The sequence below is a fragment of the Oncorhynchus tshawytscha genome, linkage group LG07, assembly GCF_018296145.1.
Source record: "Oncorhynchus tshawytscha isolate Ot180627B linkage group LG07, Otsh_v2.0, whole genome shotgun sequence".
Lineage (NCBI taxonomy): Eukaryota > Metazoa > Chordata > Actinopteri > Salmoniformes > Salmonidae > Oncorhynchus > Oncorhynchus tshawytscha.
Window position 1 is genome coordinate 24,440,078 of NC_056435.1, and position 25,149 is coordinate 24,465,226.

General features: G+C 44.8%; 1 protein-coding gene and 1 long non-coding RNA gene across 4 annotated transcripts in view; both read right to left on the reverse strand.

Moving 5' to 3' along the window:
* Nucleotides 1-25,149, reverse strand: part of arhgef3 (Rho guanine nucleotide exchange factor (GEF) 3) — a 127,117-nt gene that overhangs the window by 32,629 nt on the left and 69,339 nt on the right. The window contains exons 1-2 of one of the 3 annotated variants that reach the window (XM_024426465.2): nt 1,686-2,132; nt 974-1,167 (exon numbers count right to left, since the gene is read on the reverse strand). The exons of the other annotated variants lie outside the window; for them this stretch is intronic. Of the exons in view, the coding sequence (XP_024282233.1) occupies nt 974-1,078 (105 nt within the window). The 5' untranslated portion in view covers nt 1,079-1,167; nt 1,686-2,132. Of the gene's footprint in view, nt 1-973; nt 1,168-1,685; nt 2,133-25,149 lie in introns of those variants that run through there. 3 annotated transcript variants of the gene reach the window in all.
* On the reverse strand, nt 16,245-18,482 carry LOC112254173. Its single transcript, XR_002954124.2, has 3 exons — nt 17,595-18,482; nt 17,397-17,456; nt 16,245-17,141 (listed from the first exon to the last, which is right to left on the reverse strand). It is a non-coding gene; the product is annotated as an uncharacterized LOC112254173 (long non-coding RNA).

Here is a 25,149-nt window from a genome sequence, read left to right on the forward strand (position 1 = left end):
AGTTCCAGTCAAAGGAAATCTTGACGCTACAGCATACAATGACATTTTAGAACAATTCTGTGCTTCCAACTTTGTGGCAACAGTTGAGGGAAGGCCTTTTCCTGTTTCAGCATGACAATGCCCTCATGCAAAAAGTGAGGTCCATACAGAAATGTCAATATTTCACAGAGGGAGTACTGCACAGATGACCTGGCCTCCACAAATCACACGACTTCAACCCAATTGCAATGGTTTGGGATGAGTTGGACCGCAGAGAGGAAAAGCAGCCAACAAGTGCTCAGCATAAGTGGGAACTCCTTCAAGACTGTTGGAAAAGCCTTCCAGGTGAAGCTGGTTGAGAGAATGCCAAGAGTGTGCAAAGCTGTTATCAAGGCAAAGGGTGGCTATTTGAAGAATCTAAAATATATTTTAATTTGTAGTAACCAAAGAAGTGTTAAACATTATTCCATGGGTTATTTCATAGTGTTGATGTCTATTACTCTACAATGTAGAAAATAGTAAAAATAAACTAAAACATTTGAATGAGTAGGTGTGTCCAAACTGACTGGTACTGTATATATAAAAAATATTCCATACTTCAAAAGCAATAATAACACTACCAATGCGATTCATGTAATTTACTCCTATATCATGACATTTACTTCGTATTTCTTTTTTTCACTTGAAAAATAGTGAAATCATCCAAACCAGTGCAGCGTGGCATTAAATGTGCTCTATCGTGGTACTTCACTATATTGTTTAGTCAACATTTCATAAAAGATAAAGTATTCCTTAGGACTCCACATTTTAACAGTTTGATTAAATATCCACAACACACGCGTAACAAAGTAGTAGTGCAGTGTATGTCCTATAAACTGTCTGCCTCCACTTAGTGTGCAAGTACATGATTGCGCGAAAGTACATTTTCACCGTATACAAACTGCAACAATTGAATGCAATCGATAATAGTTATATCGCAAATTAAACTCCCTACCTCCACTTCCTTAGCCGGTTGGATGTTGCTGCGGACTGTCTGCACCTCCAGTGAACAGTTCATCCTCTTCACGACGAGGTAAAAGGGGTAATCCTTGGCCACCATGCTGCTGTCACCTTCCCCGTCCACGGAGGTTATAAACACAGCAGGGTAGTCACATGCACGTCTTCCAACAGTTACAGTGCTCGCCAGGGCTACGACAAGTAAAGTTCAAATAGTGTAAAATCAAACCGCTCTTCCTGCCAACTCATCCCAGGCGAGTTGTGTGCGCCTACTCCGCTGTTGTGGAAACTGCGACTGCTAGGAGCGAAATTCCTCCTACTATATGCGCTCAGTGTGTAAATTGCACTCAGGATCAGAGAGCGGGCGAGGGCGTCGCGCATTGGAAAGACATATCTCCTTACCCTCATCCGATCTGAATAGCGCTAAACTGAGCTGCAGAATGTGCCCAGCCATGCGTTAGGCCTATGTGCTTATACTTTTAAAGCACTGCAGGTGCATCCGATGTTCTATTTGCGCCATTTGAAACATATCCTCTGTCATGATGGACTCTCAAGCACACCTCTCCGCTACCCTGTTCTAATGACTTCAGTGTGTTCTGTGCAGTATGGAAAAGCCAGTTATCCGTTTAATATTAAGAGTAATGTCGGTTAACCCAGAACTAAAGTCTAGTGTAATTGGTCAGACGTTCGATTAAATTCTGGGTCCATACCTGTTGAGAGAAAAGATTGAACAATGATCAGAAGCGGAATGAAGAGCTCCACCCTCTCTCTTTGCAAGTAACAGGTATTGTGCAGAAAATCTCCCCCTTGCCAGAATCCCCCTTTACGTGAACGCGCACACACTCAATTCTTAATTGCTGCGACTTGCTTGCTAGTTGAGATTTCTGCTCTTTACTCCGTTGTCAGTTTAGCCTACATTTCACTGATCTTAGTAGCAGAAAGCATTTTTTATTTGTGTCCTTCAAGGCAGATGTCAATGATCACGTTAGGCTGCGTTTCATTGTATTTTCAATGGCGTTTTGATCGCGGGGGTGGCACTCGTAATGTCTGCAGTTTTCGGTTTGACTATTTGATTCAAGTGGATTAGTCTATCAATACATCTCTTTGCCAAAAAATCGGCATCTCTCCCATGTCTTATTCGACTAATAGTTGTATTGAAATGTTTATTGCTTTCCTACATTTCACTCCCTCTATGTTTAATATAACACACATACATTAATTATTCATTTCGGTTGCCTATCCTGACAAGAAGTTTGTTCTATGGAAAGTATTTGACTCTGATGTGTGCCACAAAGTATTTGACTTTAGTGACACAATTAAGGAAATTAGAAGGGGGGGCATTTTGGCAGGCAAGAAAATGCCTCACCTCACCTCCCCTTCTAATTTCCTTAATTTTGTCACCAGAGTCAAATACTTTCTGTGGCACACATCAGAGTCAAATATTTGTCTCAAAGTCTTGAGACATAAACCTAAATCTGTCGCCTCCACATGGGGTTCCTTGTCTTGCATGTTTTCCTTTTATGATTTGGTACAGTAATTATTATAGAAATAAAAGCAGGGAAAACAACCGGTATTAATTCAATCCCCTAGTAGCTCGCCATGAACAGCAGCAGCTTCTGGTTCAGTGAGCAGAGGTGGGGTGCCTTGCCTTCCCTTGCATGTTGCATTTTATGATTTGGTAAAGTAATTATTGTATTACAGGAGGGAAAACAACAACTATAGGTCAATCGCAAGTAGCTCCCCTTGAAGCACATCACATCTGCAGCTCCTGTTTCAGCCAACAAGAAATTGATCCCAGTGTTAAGTCTTTGTTCTGGAGGGCTGAGAAGTTCCTGGCTTTGTGTTTTCCTAACAGACCAGGGAAGTGTGTAGGCTAGGGACAAAGCCAGTGGTGAGGAAAGTGTGCGTGTGTGTGCATGCATGTGTTTGTCTGTGCATGTGTGCCTGCATGTGTGTGTGTGTGGACGAGCCCAGGCCCCAGCCAGTCCTTACCCCTAAAGCTACTGCCTGCCTGTAAACAAACACTGGCTTTCATATTGTCACTCAGTGAAGTGTAATTTAACATGTTTAATTCACTCACAAACGTCATCTGAAAGTTTCCGTATTGATTATTTTAAACCCAAGAACATGTTTTAGAACAGTAAGTCCGAAGTCCAAAGTTTACATACACCTTTGCCAAATACATTTAAACTCAGTTTTTCACAATTCCTGACATTTAATCTGAGTAAAAATTACCTGTCTTTGGTCAGTTAGGATCACCACTTTATTTTAAGAATGTGAAATGTCAGAATAGATGAGTGATTTATTTCAGCTTTTATTTCTTTCATCACATTCCCAGTGGGTCAGAAGTTTACATACACTCCGTGAGTATTTGGTAGCATTGACTTTAAATTGTTTAACTTGGGCGAAATGTTTCGGGTAGCCTTAAACAAGCTTCCCACAATAAGTTGGGTGAATTTTGGCCCATTCCTCCTGACAGTAATGGTGTAACTGAGTCAAGTTTGTAGGCCTCCTTGCTCGCACACACTTTTTCAGTTCGGCACACAAATATTTTATAGAATTGAGGTCATGGCTTTGTGATGGACACTCCAATACCTTGACTTTGTTGTCCTTATAAGCCAATTTGCCACAACTTTGGAAGTATGCTTGGCTTCATTGTCCTTTTGGAAGACCCATTTTGGAACCAAGCTTTAACTTCCTGACTGAAGTGCTGCATTTGATACCATCGATCACCACATTCTTTTGGAGAGATGGGAAACCCAAATTGATCTACACGGACAAGTTCTGACCTGGTTTAGATCTTATCTGTTGGAAGGATATCAGTTTGTCTCTGTGAATGGCTTGTCCTCTGACAAACCAACTGTAAATTTCGGTGTTCCCCAAGGTTCCGTTTTAGCACCACTATTGTTTTCACTATATATTTTACCTCTTGGGGATGTCATTTGAAAACATAATGTTAACTTTCACTGCTATGCGGATGACACACAGCTGTACATTTCAATGAAACATGGTGAAGCCCCAAAATTGCCCTCGCTAGAAGCCTGTGTTTCAGACATAAGGAAGTGGATGGCTGCAAACTTCCTACTTTTAAACTCGGACAAAACAGAGATGCTTGTTCTAGGTTCCAAGAATCAAAGAGATCTATTGAATCTGACAATTAATCTAAATGGTTGTACAGTTGTCTCAAATAAAACTGTGAAGGACCTCGGCGTTACTCTGGACCCTGATCTCTCTTTTGACAAACATATCAAGACTGTTTCAAGGACAGCTTTTTTCCATCTACGTAACATTGCAAAAATCAGAAACTTTCTGTCCAAAAATGATGCAGAAAAATTCATCCATGCTTTTGTTACTTCTAGGTTAGACTACTGAAATGCTCTACTTTCTAGCTACCCGGATAAAGCACCAAATAAACTTCAGTTAGTGCTAAATACGGCTGCTGGAATCCTGACTAGAACCAAAAAATGTGATCATATTACTCCAGTGCAAGCCTCCCTACACTGGCTTCCTGTCAAAGCAAGGGCTGATTTCAAGGTTTTACTGCTAACCTACAAAGCATTACATGGGCTGCTCCTACATATCTCTCTGTTTTGGTCCTGCCGTACATACTTACACGTACGCTACGGTCACAAGACGCAGGCCTCCTAATTGTCCCTAGAATTTCTAAGCAAACAGCTGGAGGCAGGGCTTTTTCCTATAGAGCTCCATTTTTATGGAATGGTCTGCCTACCCATGTGAGAGACGCAAACTCGGTCTCAACCTTTAAGTCTTTACTGAAGACTCATCTCTTCAGTGGGTCATATGATTGAGTGTAGTCTGGCCCAGGAGTGCGAAGGTGAACGGAAAGGCTCTGGAGCAACGAACCGCCCTTGCTGTCTCTGCCTGGCCGGTTCCCCTCTTTCCACTGGGATTCTCTGCCTCTAACCCTATTACAGGGGCTGAGTCACTGGCTTACTGGTGCTCTTTCATGCGGTCCCTAAGAGGAGTACGTCACTTGAGTGGGTTGAGTCACTGATGTGATCTTCCTGTCTGGAAGACAACCCCCCTTGGGTTGTGTTACGTTCCCCAGTTTATGTGTTGTAGTTTGTGTATTTGCATGTGTTTATTTCAGGAAATGGCTTCCTGAAATCCCTCAATCAGCTGATTGGTCGACTCCATGGCTAATTGGAGAGCTGATCCCGCCCCCTCATCAAGACGCAGCTGTCTCCAATTACCTATTCCTTCTGAAGCTATATATAAAGCCAGTGTTCTGTTCAGGAGAGAGATTTTGCTGGGGGTTTATTGCTGGGAGGTCATTGCAGAGCGATTGAATGTGAGGGAGGTCATTGCCGAGAGAGGAGGCTGATGGCTGTGGATAATTTACTGTGTTAGTTGTTGGTAGCAGTTGGTATGTTCTGTGAGTTTGTTGCTCAGATAGAGCTTATTTGATGTCCTTTGTTTGTTAGTTTGTTTGAGAAATTATTTGTTCTCCTGTTTCATTTGTTCCCAGGGGGGAAGGGGAAGGCACCTAGGGAGTGCTTAGGCAAGAGGCCCGCGGGCATACATATACCCGTAGTATATTCATTGTCTAGGCACAATAGGTAAGACCTGGGCGGACCACCCCCTGTATTTTGGTTAGGGCACCAGGTGGTGCTAAAGTAGGTAAGTAGTGGGTAGGCAGGTAAGATAGGAGAGAGGGGGCTTTGAGATTTACTTTCTTTGCTTTGGTTCCGTCCAGCCCCTTTTCCCCATATTACCGTGTAAAGGAATAAAGTCCTTGTAAACGGTACCACATTCTGCCTGTTGTCATCCTTACTCACGCCTACAGTCCATACCTCTTTCACTTCACGGAGAGTTTAGTTGTAGCAGGGTGTTGCGTTCCCTCTTCATAGAGGCGTGCGTAACACCGTGGCGGAGATCTTTGTGGGCTATACTCTGCCTTGTCTCAGGATGGTAAGTTGGTGGTTGAACATAACCCTCTAGTGGTGTGGGGGCTGTGCTTTGGCAAAGTGGGTGGGGTTATATCCTTCCTGTTTGGCCCTGTCCGGATGGGGCCACAGTGTCTCCTGACCGCTCCTGTCTCAACCTCCAGTATTTATGCTACAGAAGTTTGTGTCGGGGTGCTAGGGTCATTTTGTTATCTGGAGTACTTCTCCTGTCTTATCCGGTGTCCTGTGTGAATTTAAGTATGCTCTCTCTAATTTTCTCTTTCTTTCTCTCTGAGGACCTGAGTCCTAGGACCATGCCTCAGGACCTGGCATGATGACTCCTTGCTGTCCCCAGTCCACCTGGCCGTGCTGCTGCTCCAGTTTCAACTGTTCTGCCTGCGGCTATGGAATCCTGACCTGCTCACCGGACGTGCTACCTGTCCCAGACCTATTATTTGATCATACGGGTCATTTATGAACATTTGAACATCTTGGCCATGTTCTGTTATAATCTCCACCCAGCACAGCCAGAAGAGGACTGGCCACCCTTCATAGCCTGGTTCCTCTCTAGGTTTCTTCCTAGGTTTTGGCCTTTCTAGGGAGTTTTTCCTAGCCAATGTGCTTCAACACCTGCATTACTTGCTGTTTGGGGTTTTAGGCTGGGTTTCTGTACAGCACTTTGAGATATCAGCTGATGTACGAAGGGCTATATAAATACATTTGATTTGCTGCCTTGATGTTGCTTCAATATATCCACAATGTTCCGTCCTTATGCAGCCATCTATTTTGTGCAGTGCACCTGTGCCTCCTGCAGCAAAACACCCCAACATGATGCTGCCACCCCCGTGCTTCACGGTTGAGATGATATTCTTTGGCTTGCAAGCCTCCCCCTTTTTCCTCCAAACATAACGATGGTCATTATGGCCAACTGTTGTGTTTTTGTTTCATCAGACCAGAGGACATTTCTCCAAAAAGTACGATCTTTGTTCCCATGCTCAGTTGCAAACCATAGTCTGGCTTTTTTATGGCGGTTTTGTAGCAGTGGCTTCTTCCTTGCTGAGCTGCCTTTCAGGTTATGTCTATATAGGACTCGTTTTATGGTGGATATCGATACGTTTGTACTTGTTTCCTGCAGAATCTTCACAAGGTCCTTTGCTGTTCTGGGATTGATTTGCACTTGTCGCCCCAAAGTACGTTCATCTCTAGGAGACAGAATGCGTCTCCTTCCTGAGCGGTATGACGGCTGCGTGGTCCCATGGTGTTTATACTTGCGTACTATTGTTTGTACAGATAAACGTGGTACCTTCAGGCATTTGGAAAATGCTCCCAAGGATGAACCAGACTTGTGGAGGTCTTGGATGATTTCTTTTGATTTTCCCATGTCAACTAAAGCGGCAGTGAGTTTGAAGGTAGGCCTTGAAATACAGCCACAGGTCCACCTCCAATTGACTCAATTAGCCTATCAGAAGCTTCTAAAGCCAATTTCCAAGCTTTTTAAAAGGCACAGTCAATTTAGTGTATGTAAACTTCTGATCCACTGGAATTGTGATACATTGAATTATAAGTGAAATACTAAAACAATTGTTGGGAAAAATTACTTGTCATGCACCGAGTAGATGTCCTAACCGATTTGCCGAAACTATAATTTGCTAACAATACATTTGTGGAGTGGTTTCATGACTCCAACCTAAGTGTATGTAAACTTCCGACTTCAACTGTAGGTAGCTAAAAATGGTTGCCTAGTAACAAACATCTTAAGATTTGTAAGAAAATATTTGAGAAGTTCGTAAGAAAATCATAAAATCTTAAGATATTGTATTGCAATTACAAACTATCTTATTTTTTTCTTACGAATCATCTTAAGTTTTTGCATAAGAAATGTGTTTTGAATCTTGGCCTTGCTGTCTTTATCAGCATCATAAAAGAAAAAGATGAGCTGACGCACACGCAGAATAATAGTTTGTGTGGAGGTGCTGACTAACGGCGAATAAACAATCATAATAAAGTTGCACACTCCATGTGTAATCTCCCACCAATGTAATGGGTATTTATCAACGTTTTAGCATCACTGTGCCTTCCTCAGGGTACCCAAAATCAGACAAAAGAAAATAGTCGGTCTATCCTGACCTGGCTGGCTGGCTGGCTGGGGACTTTATAGGATAACTCACTGACCCCTGGATTATGTCTCGGTCCAACCTGTTTTTGTCCAATCTACAGCTTCCTGTTTGTTCAGCAATCAGCCTATTAAATAGGTCAATAGATAAAACACAGGTACAGTGAGATGACACAAATACAAACATGATATACAGTAGGTGATATGATAACTCAAAAAGAGCTCAAGAGGAAAGAATGGGTACAATTACCAAGAATTAGAACTATACTATTCATGTGTCATATTGTGCCAGTGGCTAGTGACCCAGTTGAACTTGTTGTGATGTTGCTCCATCTAATTAAAGATCAACTTGGAGACCTGTTCTAATTAGTGTACTTCTACGGTGGACCAGCCCTCTGGCAGTCATTGGCATCACTGTGAGCATGGTGTTGAAGCACACTACATGAGTAAAATAGAGTACAATATCATATAACTTTATTGTCCACCCGAGGATTGACATTTTTCTTTGCATCACCATGCAGTAGTGGAACTACATTTAAAAAAACATTATTTCACCTTTATTTAACCAGGTAGGCTAGTTGAGAACAAGTTCTCATTTGCAACTGCGCCCTGGCCAAGATAAAGCATAGCAGTTCGACATATACAACTACACAGAGTTACACATGGAATAAACAAAACATACAGTCAAAAATACAGTAGAACAAAAAAGTCTATATACAATGAGTGCAAATGAGGTAAGATAAGAGAGGTAAGGCAATAAATAGGCCATGGTGGCGAAGTAATTACAATATAGCAATTAAACATGGGAATGGTAGATGTGCAGAAGATGAATGTGCAAGTAGAGATACTGGGGTGCAAAGGAGCAAGATAAATAAATAAATTCAGTATGGGGATGAGGTAGTTGGATGGGCTGTTTACAGATTGGCTATGTACAGGTGCAGTGATCTGTGAGCTGCTCTGACAGCTGGTGCTTAAAGCTAGTGAGGGAGATATGAGTCTCGAGCTTCAGTGATTTTTGCAGTTCGTTCCAGTCATAGGCAGCAGAGAACTGGAAGAAAAGGTGGCCTAAAGGATGAATTGGCTTTGGGGGTGACCAGTGAGATATACCTGCTGGAGCGCGTGCTACGAGTGGGTGCTGCTATGGTGACCAGTGAGCTGAGGTAAGGTGGGGCTTTACCTAGCAGAGACTTGTAGATGACCTGGAGCCAGTGGGTTTGGTGACAAGAGTGAAGCGAGGGCCAGTCAACGAGAGCGTTCAGGTCGCAGTGGTGGGTAATATATGGGGCTTTGGTGACAAAACGGATAGCACTGTGATAGACTGCATCCAATTTGTTGAGTTGAGTGTTGGAGGCTATTTTGTAAATGACATCGCCAAAGTCGAGGTTCGGTAGGATGGTCAATTTTACGAGCGTATGTTTGGCAGCATGAGTGAAGGATGCTTTGATGCAAAATAGGAAGCATCTGCTGGGAACTTGCAGTTTCTTAATATTTATAACAACTACAGAGCCTGTCAATCCCTTCTTGAGTCACTTTTTTTATTCATTCTCCAACTTGAAGTGTGGTCCAATGCAGCCGTATTTATCACAGTATCAAACCACTTCTGGGTAACAATTAGTACCTTGTGTGATTGTTTTCAATTAAAAATGTTCAAAAAGAAGCAAAAATAACTTCTTAGCAATGAGCAATTTCTCAAGCAAGAACTAAGCTTGGGAGTAGTCTGAGTGGGAAGGGTATAATGGGGGTAAAAAAGAAGCTGTTAATGGCAGAGGTTGATTGGTCTTTAACTAATTTACTGTCTGGTGATGTCACCAGGCAGGCCAAAACCCCATCCCACCACAACTGGCTGAAATGTCAGGCGGTCTTTTCAATCAGCTCTTACACTAAAATAACATTATGGTCCTGTGTAGCTCAGTTGGTAGAGCATGTACCGGTGACACCAGGCAGGATGGGGCCATGGACTCACCGCAAATCCTGACTCTGCCATCAGCATGACGCAACAGTAACCGGGATTCGTCGGATCAGGCAATGTTTTTCCAGCGTTGGTGATGGCGTGCCCACTACAGCCGCTTCTTCTTGTTTTTAGCTGATAGGAGTGGAACCTGGTGTGGTCGTCTGCTGCAATAGCCCATCCATGACAAGGATCGACGAGTTGCGCGTTCTGAGATGCCGTTCTGTACACAACTGTTGTACTGCGCCATTATTTGTCTGTTTGTGGCCAGCCCGTTAACTTGAACGATTCTTGCAGTTCTCCTTCGACCTCTCATCAACAAGCTGTTTCCACCCATAGGACTGCCGCTGACTAGATGTTTTTCATTTGTTGCACCATTCTCGGTAAACCCTAGACACTGTTGTGTGTGAATAGCTCAGGTGGCCGGCCGTTTCTGAGATACTGGAACCGACGCTCAGTCCACGCTCAAAGTCGGTTAGGTCACTCGTTTTGCCCATTCTAACTTTCAACCGAACAGTAACTGAATGCATTGACGCCTGTCTGTCTGCCTGCTTGCAAGCCACGGCCACGTGACTCATTGCCTGTAGGAGCGAACCATTTTGATTTACATAATAAATTGGCCCCTGAGTGTAGATAAAAAAAACAGAAAATCCAGTTTTTGACTGCACTGTGTCTTTTAAGATATATTTGCTAAAAATTTATAAAAAGCTGTTTTTGCTTTATCATTATGGGGTATTGTCTGTAGATTGATGAGGGGAAAAAACAGTAATACATTTTAGAATAAGGCTGTGGCGTAACAAAATGTGGAAAAAGTCAAAGGGTCTGAATACTTTCCGAATGCACTGCAACTCCAGTTCATAGGTACAGGAGTTGAGAACAAGAAAGTTCCATAAGTGCGTGCAGGATAGAAATTTGCTTGCTAAGGATAGCCAACACATTCCTGAAATCCTCCTCAAGCAAACAATAGCCACAAGGGAACTCCAGATCGTCAATATTGTCCCGGACGAGAGCGTAATAAACATAGCTTATACAACGCTGGAAATGTTCATTAGCTATTCCAGGCAAATCGGTCTCCATTGCAACCTAGCTAGCGATCTGGTAGCAGGTGTTGACACAAACTCGTATGAACAGAATATATATATTTTTTAAATTCTGAAACAACAGGCCGAAACAACAGGTCGAGGCACAGGGGGTATCTGAGTTCGTGACAGGAGTTTGTGACAGGAAATGACGTGCTGAGGTGACGTACTAGATTCAGCCTGCGATTATATCCTGTTTTCAGGTGGAGAAAGAGTTGAGAGGATACGAGGAAGCTGATGATGATGAGTAGACTGCAAAATAAACTATGTGTTTGTCACAGGGCCAGGGGGGACGGGGAGGTGTCTGTCTGTTTGTGTGTCGGTCAGATGTCAGGACTGCTACACGGGTCAACGACTCTGTGTAAAGGCAGAATAGTATCCATCCAGCTCTCAGTATCACATTTCAATAGGACTCGACTAGCTGGTCAGTGTAACCTTTTAAAGTTGTGTCAATAAGGACAATCAATACACAAATCAAGTTATTAATACAGGTAATCAAATAAAAAACAGATTTTTTATGGTTGTTGGCAAACATATGTGATATCTCAGAGACTTTGACATATTGTTTATACTCTTCTCAAGCATCCTACTGATGCTGATAGACATCTGACCTCAGCTGTTATATTTAAAAAATAAAATAAAAAATAAATACATTTTACATAATGGTTATAAGCAAAGCAGTATTTATTTGATCTATATATATTTCTTTATGTAAGTCTGCTAACCAGATTTCCCCCAAAGTGGGTAAATGATGTGTGATTTAAAAAAAGAAGTGTGAATATCAGGAAGGATGTGTGATGATTACAGTATGTTATCTAACAGCCTTTTGTGCCTTTTTCCAGCCTTCATCAGGGTTAACAAAGATCTATTAGATAATTCCAAGACTATTTTAAGCGTGTGATGTCCCCCCCCCTTATTAAACAACATACTAGAGCAGTCAGTCAGTCAGACAGGCTTTCTGATCCTGACTGAACCCTGTGTAAGTTTGTTATCAGTGAGAAAGGAAAATCTGATCTGATGGAGTTCTGAAGGTACACTATTAATACATGACCTTTATGATAACCTTCCACCCACCAGAGAGATCAAATGGCAGCTCTGCAGATCAATGTCAGTCCGAGCAGATCATGGTAACTCTTCACACCCCATGCCTGTACAAAAACCTGCCCTCTGTAACCTGTATTAACCTGAAAGTGACTTTCAAACAACATTGAACGAGGGAACACAAGACAGATTCATGCTTCTATGTTTTTATTCATTTAAAAAATTTTTTTAGAAAGTATTGGAAACCTGAATGTGAGTCAGATGTCATTTCTGACCTATCCAACCCAATATTATATTTTTATGGTCTGAGTTCTGAACACTGAGGGAGCTCACCTCAGTCAAGCTTGTCTGGCAGGGTTGAGTAATGCTGTGTGATCCTGGTGAAGTGCAGAGTGAAGCAGTCGACTGAACTTCCTGCATATTGCATTGGTCTGATGCTCTGATGAGTGGAGATGAGAGACTGTGCTAATTAGCTAGGGACTCACATAGTCCTGTGGTGTTGAGAGGAGTGTGTGCGCGTGTGTGTTTTTGCGTGTGTGTATGTGTTTTAGATGGCATTGTGTGGGTGTTGTTGGGGGTGAAAGGAAGACTTATTGAACCATATAAAAGAGGCTTAATTCTTCATTGTCCATTAATTTAATTAGAGGCAACGTGTGTGTGTGTGTGTGTCTGAAACCAAGATGTGTTTGTGTGTGTAGGCAGGCTTGGTGTTCTACAAACAAGGCTCACACCAGGAGAGCAGCTCTGTGTCCCGACAATCAAATTATAGTCTGTTACATCCAATATGTCGATTTACCGTAGTGCAAATGACAGGACTGACTGACTGGGCGTTCTCTCTGTTCTCTCTGTCCATGTCTAACAGCCTGCTATTTTATTATTCATGTGGCACATGACTACAATGCAATACAATACAATTAAACCCCCACCCTACCCTCCTCGCTGACACCCTCTCATCACGGTTGTCATTATCAGTTCCAGCGATTGACATTAAGGGTTGTCCTATTGCCTGGGGCAGGTGAACTGAGCAGTTGGGTAAGTTATATGAAAACAACCAAACTGCAAAGAATTCCTAGCCTACAAATTATATTTCTGGTTCATCCCCATTGTTTAAGTGAAGTACAGATAATTTGCGGCAGTTGGGCAAGTTGAGTTTACTCTGAGAATTATTTTCTGGTAGCAACCAAAATACAAAGAATTCCAGTACTGATCTTTCTGATTCCTCCCATACTGTACATGTAGGTGAAAGGCAGGCAATGCTGTATATTGCACTTCTGCATGTAAATAGTTCATTGAAATTTTCGGGCAAGTGATCATAATCTTTGGGTAAGATAAAATACTTCTGACTTGCTTGACGGGTCAAATGACTTTCAGAATTTATTTGTCATTATGCGTATGTTTCAGTGAATGCTGCATGTGTGTGTGTTACTGTGCATCAGGTTTCTTTTCACCGTCTCATCATGTCAACAGCTCTTCAGCGTTGTAGCCATGTCCATATTGGCTTTTCTAGTACATCTAGGACAGGGATGGGCAACTCCAGTCCTCGGAACCGGAGTGGTGTTACACCTTTTCCCCATCCCTAGCAAACACAGCTAAACAATTAGCATTTTAAACTGAAGATCAGGATTAGTTCATTATTGGAGGTGTGTTAGCTGGGGCTGGGGCAAAAGTATGACACCAATCCGGCTCCCGAGGACTGGGGTTGCCCATCCCTAATCTCAGGGCATGGTATTTGTTTTCGCACAGTAGGTCAGTGTTATAGAGGAGGGCTCTTAGTCAAGACCTTCCTTTCTTTATCACAACAGGGTCATGTTCATTAGGCACCAAGTGGAAGAAAACAGGCAAACAGGGAGAGACCTGTCCAATAACAAATGCTTGTTTTCGTTTTCAGTTCCAAATGTTTTGCAACGGTATGCACAAATGAATTCAACCAAAGCCTTTAGTTTAGATCAATGAGTGCCTCAAGCTCTGGAACAAATAACCGATTTAGTATCCAAAGAGAAACCCAATCTCAACTCAAACACGTGTGTGTTTTCCCCATTACTGAACAATTGCTAATCATAGTCACTCATTGTTCAACCAGCATGTATTGTAACAGAATGTTTAGCTTCACAATGTCTTTATGTGCTTTGTTTGATTTCACATTCTACCTGATGTATTGTCAGTTTCAAAATAGATAAGTAGTAATATGTGGGCTATAAACACAAGGCTGTCCACACACACACACTGCCTGTCCTCAGTTCACACACAGTTCGGAATTCTCACACACACACACACACACACACACACACACACACACACACACACACACACACACACACACACACACACACACACGTGTGCCTTTCCTGTCTACATCGCTCACCTCTTGCGCTCAAAGCCATACATCAGGACAGAGGTAGAAATTAGAAGCCATTACTCCAATAAGCATCTAGTAAAGAACAACACACTGAGCAACACACTGGTTACCCAGAAAATATGTTCACATTGGCACGATGTGGGCCCAATGCGGGCTAAAATATTGGCTGCACGTTGGCCCCCAAGGCATTTGCCCAGTGTGGCCCAGTATAGGCAGCCCTCTGGTGAAGGCAGCGCTCACTTTGCCAGAAATAAGCCTGTTTTTTCCCCAGCAAACATTCCCACATTGGCACGATGTGGGCCCAATGCGGGCTAAAATATTGACCCCATGTAGGCTGCCCAACATTGCGCCTTTGCTATTTAGGAATTATTTTATTTATCATTTATTTATGACACTTTTAATTGAATTCATGAATTGCATACTTTTCGAGCCATAAAGGTATTTAAGGAACATGATACAATGGCAGTGTATGAAATCTGGCTTGCTGTCACGTCTACTCCCGCACCTCCCCTCCGGCGTTTGACGTCGCCAGTTTACTAACCACCGGTCCTGGGAACCATCAATCATTACGCGCACCTGGCATTCGTCATTACGCGCACCTGCACTTTATCATTTGGCACACCTGGACTCCATTACCTCACTCATTACCTCCCCTTTATCTGGCACTCCCTTAAGTTCTTTCCTCAGAAGCTATTGTTTATGTTGTTCATGTCTAGACGTTACTCCTATGTTGTTTCGCTCCATGTTGTTTATTATATTAAACCCACCTGCTTCTTGCCTCCCAGCATCTACATTACACTTGCATACTACTTACTTAAACTGCATACTGTTTACTAATCGTACTACGTACTTTTTAGCAAATACTGTACACAGTATGCCACAGCCGAAACGTATTACTTTTGGTGCATTCAAGACAACTGGGAACTCAAAAGCAAAACCAGCTGAGACAGTGAAAAATCGTGATGTCGGTGATCTTTAGGTCAGCGAAATAGGAGTTCTAGGAAGATGCAGAGTTTGTTACTTGTAATTCCGAGTTGACTGGCTGTAAAAAACATATCATCCATTTCAAAGCACGTTTTTTCCCCAAATTCCCAGCTGTCTTGTTCTTTTATACCTCAATGTCTTGAACACACCATCAGTAACGGCTTCACATGGACTGAAAAGAAATGTCTGTAGCCCCACCCACTGGCAGTTTAATTCGCCAGAGTGTTGTTGTTTTGGGCTAACGTTAGCTAAGTAGCTAGCATTTGGAATGACGTATTTGGAGTAAACTTGAGTGTACCGTAGGCCTACGTGTATATCAACTGAAGAGTCACCTGAAGCTTGAGAGTAATGGAAGATGCAGTAGGGGAATGCAGTGCTGAGGCAGAGGGCTTGTAATGAGTAAGGATGGCTACTACTCTGAAGTGTGTGTCGTGAGCTTTCTGTAACGGTTCTCTTTTGGTGAAGGAGAGTCGGACCAAAATGCGGCGTGTAGATTGCATCCATGTTTAATCAACAAACGTAAAACACGAATCAATACAAAAACTACAAAAAACAACAAACGTGGAAACGTAACGAAAACCGAAACAGCCCTATCTGGTGAAAACACAGAGACAGGAACAATCACCCACAAACACACAGTGAAACCCAGGCTACCTAAATATGGTTCCCAATCAGAGACAATGACTAACACCTGCCTCTGATTGAGAACCATATCAGGCCAGACATAGAAATAGACAAACTAGACATGAAACATAGAATGCCCACTCAGCTCACACCCTGACCAACCAAAACATAGAAATATACAAAGTAAACTATGGTCAGAGTGACACTTTCTGGTACCCACAGCTGCTGAGGCATCAGCCAAGTAGGTGCCATATATTGTGACGGAGAAGTTCAGTGGCTACATGAATCAGGCTCGTTCCCAGAGTAGCCCTCTACAAGATCGTTACCAAATTCAATCTTCATCAGCCATCTCCCTGACCACCTTACTCTGATCAAGCCATGAACTGTCCCTCTCCATCTTTGGAGGATCCATGCACTCAGACTTGGCCTCTAGTGGTTGACCTATAGCTAGGCTACTTGTGATCATGTATTGCTTATTTGTTTTTTATACTTTTGATGAGCTTTGAGATTGTTATGAAAAGCGCTATAAAAATGTCATCAATTATTATTATGCCACAGATGGTTTATTTTAGTTTCGTAGAGCAAAAAAACCAAGGCCAAGAGGCCGACAAATAAACTTCAATAATAAAGTGATACTAGCAAGAGCAGTGTTCGGGTATCTGCAACAAGATAGCTCCGATGTGCAAGTGCATTTTTTTAATGTAGATTTAAAAAAAATAAAACACACCAACAGTAGATGTACCTGTATCACTTTTTCTTTTTTATTACAAAGAAGAAAACACTTTTTTTTTTAAACAACGAAATTCACTTTGGGATTAAAAAAAGAAATACAATACTGTACATACAAAATACATAAAACTACTTCTTAATCATGGTCTCTAAAACGGCCATAAGTCATGACTCCCTGGCAGTCACCTCCTTCTCCTACTCCAGCCCACATTAGGGCGAGTCTGGGAAGGAGGGGAGCCTATAGCTGCACCTTGGGAGGATGAGGAGATGATGACCGATGGGGCAATGAAGTGGCAGCCCGCTAGCACTTCATCCATCACCGCATACCACTTCCAGGATGCGTCTATGGCCTCCAGTCACTCGATGCTGACTCCAGTGGGGAGAGCTTTTAATTACAAAAAAATATGGAAAAGGATAGCTTTCAGCATCAAACATAATACTTTACAATTGCAGTACATTTCTCTGGAATACTTTCTATCAAGTGTGTCTTCACACGTATATTCATTTTCTGGTGAAACATAGGAAATAGATGGGAAAGTGTTGTTGCACGAAAAGGATAACTTTATTAGCCAAGTACAGCAATAAATGTCAAGATAACATACAGCAGCGTACAGTGTGTTTTTGCTAAAGGTTCTCTTACTTCTTTTTCACCCTTACAGGTGACAGCTGCCCCTCCAGCTCTCACTCCTTACCATAGATCCTGAAAAGACACCAGATGTACAACATTAACCAAAACATGTGCAAAGTAGAGTGCGTGAACTTTCTGAAGATAGCTAGACTGCCACATACTTTATCAAATTTGGAGTGCCAAGGTGAAACAGTAAGGAGTGCAGCTTACCATTACTTTCACCATAACAGGTCATGTGCAATGAAACTATCAAGACCCATTTAGACTGTAACCGTTCAGCTCATCACAGATAAAGTGAAGTGTCAAATCAGGAGAACTAGAAGAAAAGAGAAGTGTTGGGACCAGCACCGCTGTGGAAAATAGGAATATAGGTTACCGCATGACTAACACTATAGCTTGTGCATAGTTTTGAACACAAGCAATGGTATTTACAACAAGTAGCTAGCTAGCGAACTAGGCTAATGTTAAATATGAAGTTATTGCTCAACAGCAAGTAACGTTACTGTTAACCCTGTACTTAACATTACTGTTCGAACAGTTATAACTTCTAGTCCGACCAGGGGCGAAAGTAAGGCGGTACGGTCTGGTACGGAATCCCGGCAAAATAAATAGTGGAGGTACGCCATACTGGTTAAAGATGAGCCCATAACAGTATTTACAACAATGTCAAGAAAACGGTAGGCTATTACACCATTATGTCAGAATGGACTTGAAAACGCTCCAAAATACGATGTGGTTCAACGAGAACACCTACATTTTGCCAAGGCCGAGATAAAATGCCCGACGCTGCAGACAGCAGTGGACATAAATTCTGGCCTAATGAAAATTGCCAAATGTCATTACACTTGTTGGTGTTCTGTGGAGAAGATGTCTCTTTCCATTCACCACTGTTTTGAGTAGTTGTTTGACAATCAGAAGAAAACATCATGACTGGTTGTGTTTATGCCACAACAAAAGTTAACACATTTTAAAAGTTAAATCACACATCTTTACGACTAGGCCCACAGAGATCCTATTGAATTAATCGGGATTCTATATGTATGTCACGCCCTGGCCTTAGTTATCTTTGTTTTCTTCATTATTTTGGTTAGGTCAGGGTGTGACATGGGGGATTTATGTTTTTTGTCTAGTCTAGGGTTTTTTGTATGTTTATGGGGCTGTTTCCTTTCTAGGCAGTTTGTATGTCTATGGTTGCCTAGATTGGTTCTCAATTAGAGGCAGCTGTCTATCGTTGTCTCTGATTGGGAACCAATTAGAGAACCACCCACCACAACAGGACCAAGCAGCGTGATAACGGGCAGGAGCAGGAGAGGCAGTGATGTCAGGATTTCTGGACATGGGAGCAGTATCTGGACTATACAACTTGGGAAGAGATGGGCGGTAGACCCAGGGAGAGTGCCGGAGCCCGCCTGGGATTCACTGGAGCAGTGCGAGGGGGGTTACAGGAGAATGGAGTTGGAGAAACGAGCACGGCGGCGCGGTAGGAAGCCCGAATGTCAGCCCCAAAAATGTCTTGGGGGGGTGGCACACAGGGAGTATGGCGAAGCCAGGTAGGAGACCTGCGGCAACTTCCTGTGCTTACCGGAGAGCGAGAGAGACCGGACAGGCACCGTGTTATGCTGTGGAGCGCACGGTGTCTCCAGTGCGGGTGCATAGCCCGGTGCGGTACATACCAGCTCCTCGTATCGGCCGGGCTAGAGTGGGCATCGAGCCAGGTAAGGTTTGGCAGGATCGGTGCTCAAGAGCTCCAGTGCACCTGCACGGTCCGGTCTATCCAGTGCCACCTACACGCACCAGCCCTCTGGTGGCAGCCCCCCACACCAGGCTTCCTGTGCGTGTCCAGAGCCCAGTACTCCTTGTTTCTCCTCCCCGCACTCGCCCTGAGGTGCGTGCCCTCTGCCCAGTACCACCAGTGCCGGCACCACGTACCAGGCCTACAGTGCGCCTCGTCTGTCCAGAGCCGCCAGAGTCTCCCGCCTGTCCAGAGCCGCCAGAGTCTCCCGCCTGTCCAGAGCCGCCAGAGTCTCCCGCCTGTCCAGAGCCGCCAGAGTCTCCCGCCTGTCCAGTGCCGCCAGAGTCTCCCGCCTGTCCAGTGCCGCCAGAGTCTCCCGCCTGTCCAGTGCCGCCAGAGTCTCCCGCCTGTCCAGAGCCGCCAGAGTCTCCCGCCTGTCCAGAGCCGCCAGAGTCTCCCGCCTGTCCAGAGCCGCCAGAGTCTCCCGCCTGTCCAGAGCCGCCAGAGTCTCCCGCCTGTCCAGAGCCGCCAGAGTCTCCCGCCTGTCCAGAGCCGCCAGAGTCTCCCGCCTGTCCAGAGCCGCCAGAGTCTCCCGCCTGTCCAGAGCCGCCAGAGTCTCCCGCCTGTCCAGAGCCGCCAGAGTCTCCCGCCTGTCCAGAGCCGCCAGAGTCTCCCGCCTGTCCAGAGCCGCCAGAGTCTCCCGCCTGTCCAGAGCCGCCAGAGTCTCCCGCCTGTCCAGAGCCGCCAGAGTCTCCCGCCTGTCCAGAGCCGCCAGAGTCTCCCGCCTGTCCAGAGCCGCCAGAGTCTCCCGCCTGTCCAGAGCCGCCAGAGTCTCCCGCCTGTCCAGAGCCGCCAGAGTCTCCCGCCTGTCCAGAGCCGCCAGAGTCTCCCGCCTGTCCAGAGCCGCCAGAGTCTCCCGCCTGTCCAGAGCCGCCAGAGTCTCCCGCCTGTCCAGAGCCGCCAGAGTCTCCCGCCTGTCCAGAGCCGCCAGAGTCTCCCGCCTGTCCAGAGCCGCCAGAGTCTCCCGCCTGTCCAGAGCCGCCAGAGTCTCCCGCCTGTCCAGAGCCGCCAGAGTCTCCCGCCTGTCCAGAGCCGCCAGAGTCTCCCGCCTGTCCAGAGCCGCCAGAGTCTCCCGCCTGTCCAGAGCCGCCAGAGTCTCCCGCCTGTCCAGAGCCGCCAGAGTCTCCCGCCTGTCCAGAGCCGCCAGAGTCTCCCGCCTGTCCAGAGCAGAGTCTCCCGCCTGTCCAGAGTCTCTCCCGCCTGTCCAGAGCCGCCAGAGTCTCCCGCCTGTCCAGAGCCGCCAGAGTCTCCCGCCTGTCCAGAGCCGCCAGAGTCTCCCGCCTGTCCAGAGCCGCCAGAGTCTCCCGCCTGTCCAGAGCCGCCAGAGTCTCCCGCCTGTCCAGAGCCGCCAGAGTCTCCCGCCTGTCCAGAGCCGCCAGAGTCTCCCGCCTGTCCAGAGCCGCCAGAGTCTCCCGCCTGTCCAGAGCCGCCAGAGTCTCCCGCCTGTCCAGAGCCGCCAGAGTCTCCCGCCTGTCCAGAGCCGCCAGAGTCTCCCGCCTGTCCAGAGCCGCCAGAGTCTCCCGCCTGTCCAGAGCCGCCAGAGTCTCCCGCCTGTCCAGAGCCGCCAGAGTCTCCCGCCTGTCCAGAGCCGCCAGAGTCTCCCGCCTGTCCAGAGCCGCCAGAGTCTCCCGCCTGTCCAGAGCCGCCAGAGTCTCCCGCCTGTCCAGAGCCGCCAGAGTCTCCCGCCTGTCCAGAGCCGCCAGAGTCTCCCGCCTGTCCAGAGCCGCCAGAGTCTCCCGCCTGTCCAGAGCCGCCAGAGTCTCCCGCCTGTCCAGAGCCGCCAGAGTCTCCCGCCTGTCCAGAGCCGCCAGAGTCTCCCGCCTGTCCAGAGCCGCCAGAGTCTCCCGCCTGTCCAGAGCCGCCAGAGTCTCCCGCCTGTCCAGAGCCGCCAGAGTCTCCCGCCTGTCCAGAGCCGCCAGAGTCTCCCGCCTGTCCAGAGCCGCCAGAGTCTCCCGCCTGTCCAGAGCCGCCAGAGTCTCCCGCCTGTCCAGAGCCGCCAGAGTCTCCCGCCTGTCCAGAGCCGCCAGAGTCTCCCGCCTGTCCAGAGCCGCCAGAGTCTCCCGCCTGTCCAGAGCCGCCAGAGTCTCCCGCCTGTCCAGAGCCGCCAGAGTCTCCCGCCTGTCCTGAGACGCCAGAGTCTCCCGCCTGTCCTGAGACGCCAGAGCCGCCAGTCAGCCAGGATCTGCCAGAGCCGTCAACCAGCCTGAGCTATCTCTCAGTCCTGAGCTACCCCTCAGTCCTGAGCTACCCCTCAGTCCGGAGCTGCCCCTCAGTCCAGTGGGGCCATTTAGTAGGGTTGCCAATCCTAGGTCGGCGGCGAGGGTCGCCGTTCCTAGGAGGAGACTAAAGCGAACAAAGACAACTTATTTTTGTTAGATCAGGGTGTGACATGGGGGATTTATGTGTTTAGCCTGGTCTAGGGTTTTTTGTATGTTTATGGGGCTGTTTCCTTTCTAGATAGTTTGTATGTCTATGGTTGCCTAGATTGGTTCTCAATTAGAGGCAGATGTCTATCGTTGTCTCTGATTGGGAACCATATTTAGGCAGCCATATTCTGTGGGTACTTTGTGGGTGGTTGTCTTCTGTCTTTGTGTCATTGCACCAGATAGGACTGTTTCGGTTTTCACATTTATTGTTTTGTATTTTGTAGTGTTCTCGTTTTTCGTCTATTAAAGATGTTGAACACTAACCACGCCGCATTTTGGTCCTCCTCTCCTTCAGCGGAAGAAAAACGTTACAATGTAATTCTTTGATTGCGACCATAAAATTATTTGGAGGTCCCGTCCTGTGAAGAAATTAAATCTACTTTCACCCTTGAGTCCTACTGAAGCACCTGGCTAGCTAAAAGGCACAGCAGGCAGCAAATCTGTTTTCAAAGATGTAACGTTACGATGAAATAGTTGTGATCATTTTAAGAAGAACAAAAGCTACTTACATTTGAACACCACCGAAGAAGCATCGCTATTCGCCATCTTCCAAGTTGTTTTGTTGTTTACTTGATCAGATCTAGCAATCAGAACTCGCAGCCCCCCTCTTCCAAAGCACTGTGGCTGTGAAATTCCCCAAAAGTGTGCAGTGAATTCTACTAGATGAAAAGCCGACATGAGTATAACATCCTTGCATTTAAAGCATACTCAATCGTGTGCGATTACATTGTTTCCTGCTATTTGTTGATTTCGGTAGTGCATCCCCCAAAGCCAAAACGAGTATGATGTGCGGGCATTTAAAGTATACTTGATTTTCAAAATGTCACATACTGTAACACTTTTTTTCATACTCAAACAGCCTACTATTAAAGACACAAGTATGTGTATTCTGACATGGCCAGTGTATCAGAAAGCAAATCAGGTGATTACTATCATACATATATTTTTTTGAAGATAAAATGTTAAGCTTCTCATACAGCATGTAACATGCACTTACTGTATCTTTTTAAAGACTTCATCATTGGCTGTGTACAATACAAAACATGTGGGCATCGCACAACAGAACCCTTAAACTGGAACAACACTCTTAGTAAAGTTCGCACAAAAAGAACTGTGGACACCTCCAAATAATCAAATGAGCCCCTGCCTGTAGCTGGGCTTGGTGGCGGCTAGCCCAGGGTTTCCCAAAGTCCCCCCCAGGTGCACGTTTTGGTTTTTACCCTAGCACTACACAACTGATTCAAATAACCACAGCTAATTTGGTTATTTGAATCAGCTGGGGGAGGGGGGACCGACTTTGGGAAACTCTGGCCTAGCCCATGATGGGCTTGTTGTGGGCTAGCCCGTGTTGGGCTGATGTGGGCTAGCCCATGCCCACTTTGCCACCGAATACCCACATGGGGCAAATGGGGTCATGTTTGCTGGGTATGTCATGCAACACAGGATGGGGGGGGGGCATTTATGACCCTTAAGTGTTTAACTTTTGGCTATTATAGACTATTGTGAAGGTGAAACCAGTCCTTGGCCCTCACAGTGAAAACCTACATACACAGTTATAGACTATTTGCTAAAGGCTACTGTGGATGTGGAAGGTACGACTGAGTCCTTGGCTCTCAACATCAAATCTAGAACTGACCACATTTAATCAACTGGTCGATTGTTTGGTCTATTAGGCTTTTGGTCGACCGAGATGTCTTTAGTCGAGCAGTGCGAATGTATTATATTTTTCATTGGTACAGGACACCTGTCTAAACCACACCTGTCTCGGCGGACTAATCCATTGCAGAGGCCACGGGGATGGCACAGTCCAACACTCTAAGACTGTGTCCTCGGGGGCCTGATTGGTGTCACACTTTTGCCCCATCCCTAGCAAACACAGCTGATTTTAAACTAATTGCATTCTAAACTTGAAGATCATGATTAGTTGATTATTGGAGTCAGGTGTGTTAGCTGGGGCTGAGGCAAAAGTGTGACACCAATCAGGCCCCTGAGGACTGGAGTTGCCCAGGCCTGCTCTAAGACATGTGATACTGAAATTGTATATGCTTATATTGTGTAAAAATAATGGTGCAACACTAATAAATGTAATATTATTTTATAACAAATGCGCATTCTCCTGTGTTGGACAGCGACCGCGGTTCTGAAACATAAGCTTCAGTGTGCCGTTGAATTGGCGCCTTTCCCTATGTTGCTATGTGCATAACAGCAAAGTTATACAAGCATATTGGTGTTGAGAACAATGTGGCGGAGGCAGCAGTGGACTAAGGAGACGAGGAAACAGCCCTTGCCTTAATTGTCTAATAAAATTGAGGCTAGAGGAAACCCCAACTTAATTAGGTCTATAATCAATAGCCTAACTGTTAAATGTGCCTTGTTTTATAAAATCTTCCATATATATCTACAGAAATAAGACAGATCCTGCCCCTGTTGCCTATTTGTTTGTTTAATAGCATACTGATCCCGTGAGCACCAAGCCTCACGCAACCGAAAAATGTTGGATAAAGCAATTTCACAAATCTGTATGTTTTTAAATCTTTGCCATACACTTTTTTTCTGTTAGAACAGACTCTCTGGTATTACTTATAATTGGTATAATTGGTATTACTTATAGTTGTTTACACTGTTCCAAATGGGCAGAAAAATAATATTGTAATATAACAGTACGCATAATATGCACACAGCTCTCACTTCTATACCGTCTTTTTTTCTTGACCTTGTTCTTATTGTTCTTATTACAATTATTATTATTATTATCTTCATTATTATAATAATAACTCATGTCATTATCATTAGTAGGCTTTGTATAGTAGTAGCCTTGTATAATCACTTTCGAGCTGCAGGCCTAAGAGCATGTCCTGTTTAGTCTTAATACCGTAACTTACTTAGGGATATATTTTAATATGTAGACTACTGTATGTATCAATCAATCAACCATTCATTCGTTCATGTCATCACACAGCATACGAGTCATTCATGCTTTGAAATGCAATCAAGCGATTTTGTTTTAAAATTAAATTTGAATAATTAGCTTAAACAATAAATAAACCCCAATTCACGAATTCATGCAACTGTTTTTAGTCTTTGCTGTAATAAAGGCTTTATATATTTTTTTCTTGTTAGAACAGACTCTCTGGTACACGAGCTAAGTACATATAGTTGATTTTATTCAAACACATAGGGTGTGTCTTTATAGAAAATACATGTTTAAAATTTCAACCAATGGATTGGTCGAAATTGTATCAATGCTCTCTAATGAAATATAACAGAAATTAAAAGGTTCATTCTCAGACCACATCGCACCACATGTCATCTACAGTTTCTTGTTACCAACATAATACACGACACCTTTGCTTCAAGGTGGTTTGAATGTGTTTGGGTGACTAAGCTATTGCAGCTTTGACTCCCAAAGACACCCCTCGACCCCCCTTTCCAGATGACAAAGGTATTAGATATTATGGGTCTTGAAAAAAGAAAAGAAAACATTTGTACTGCGTCAGATATAGAGTTGAAATGTATTCAATTTTGAGTTTGCATCCCAATATTACAC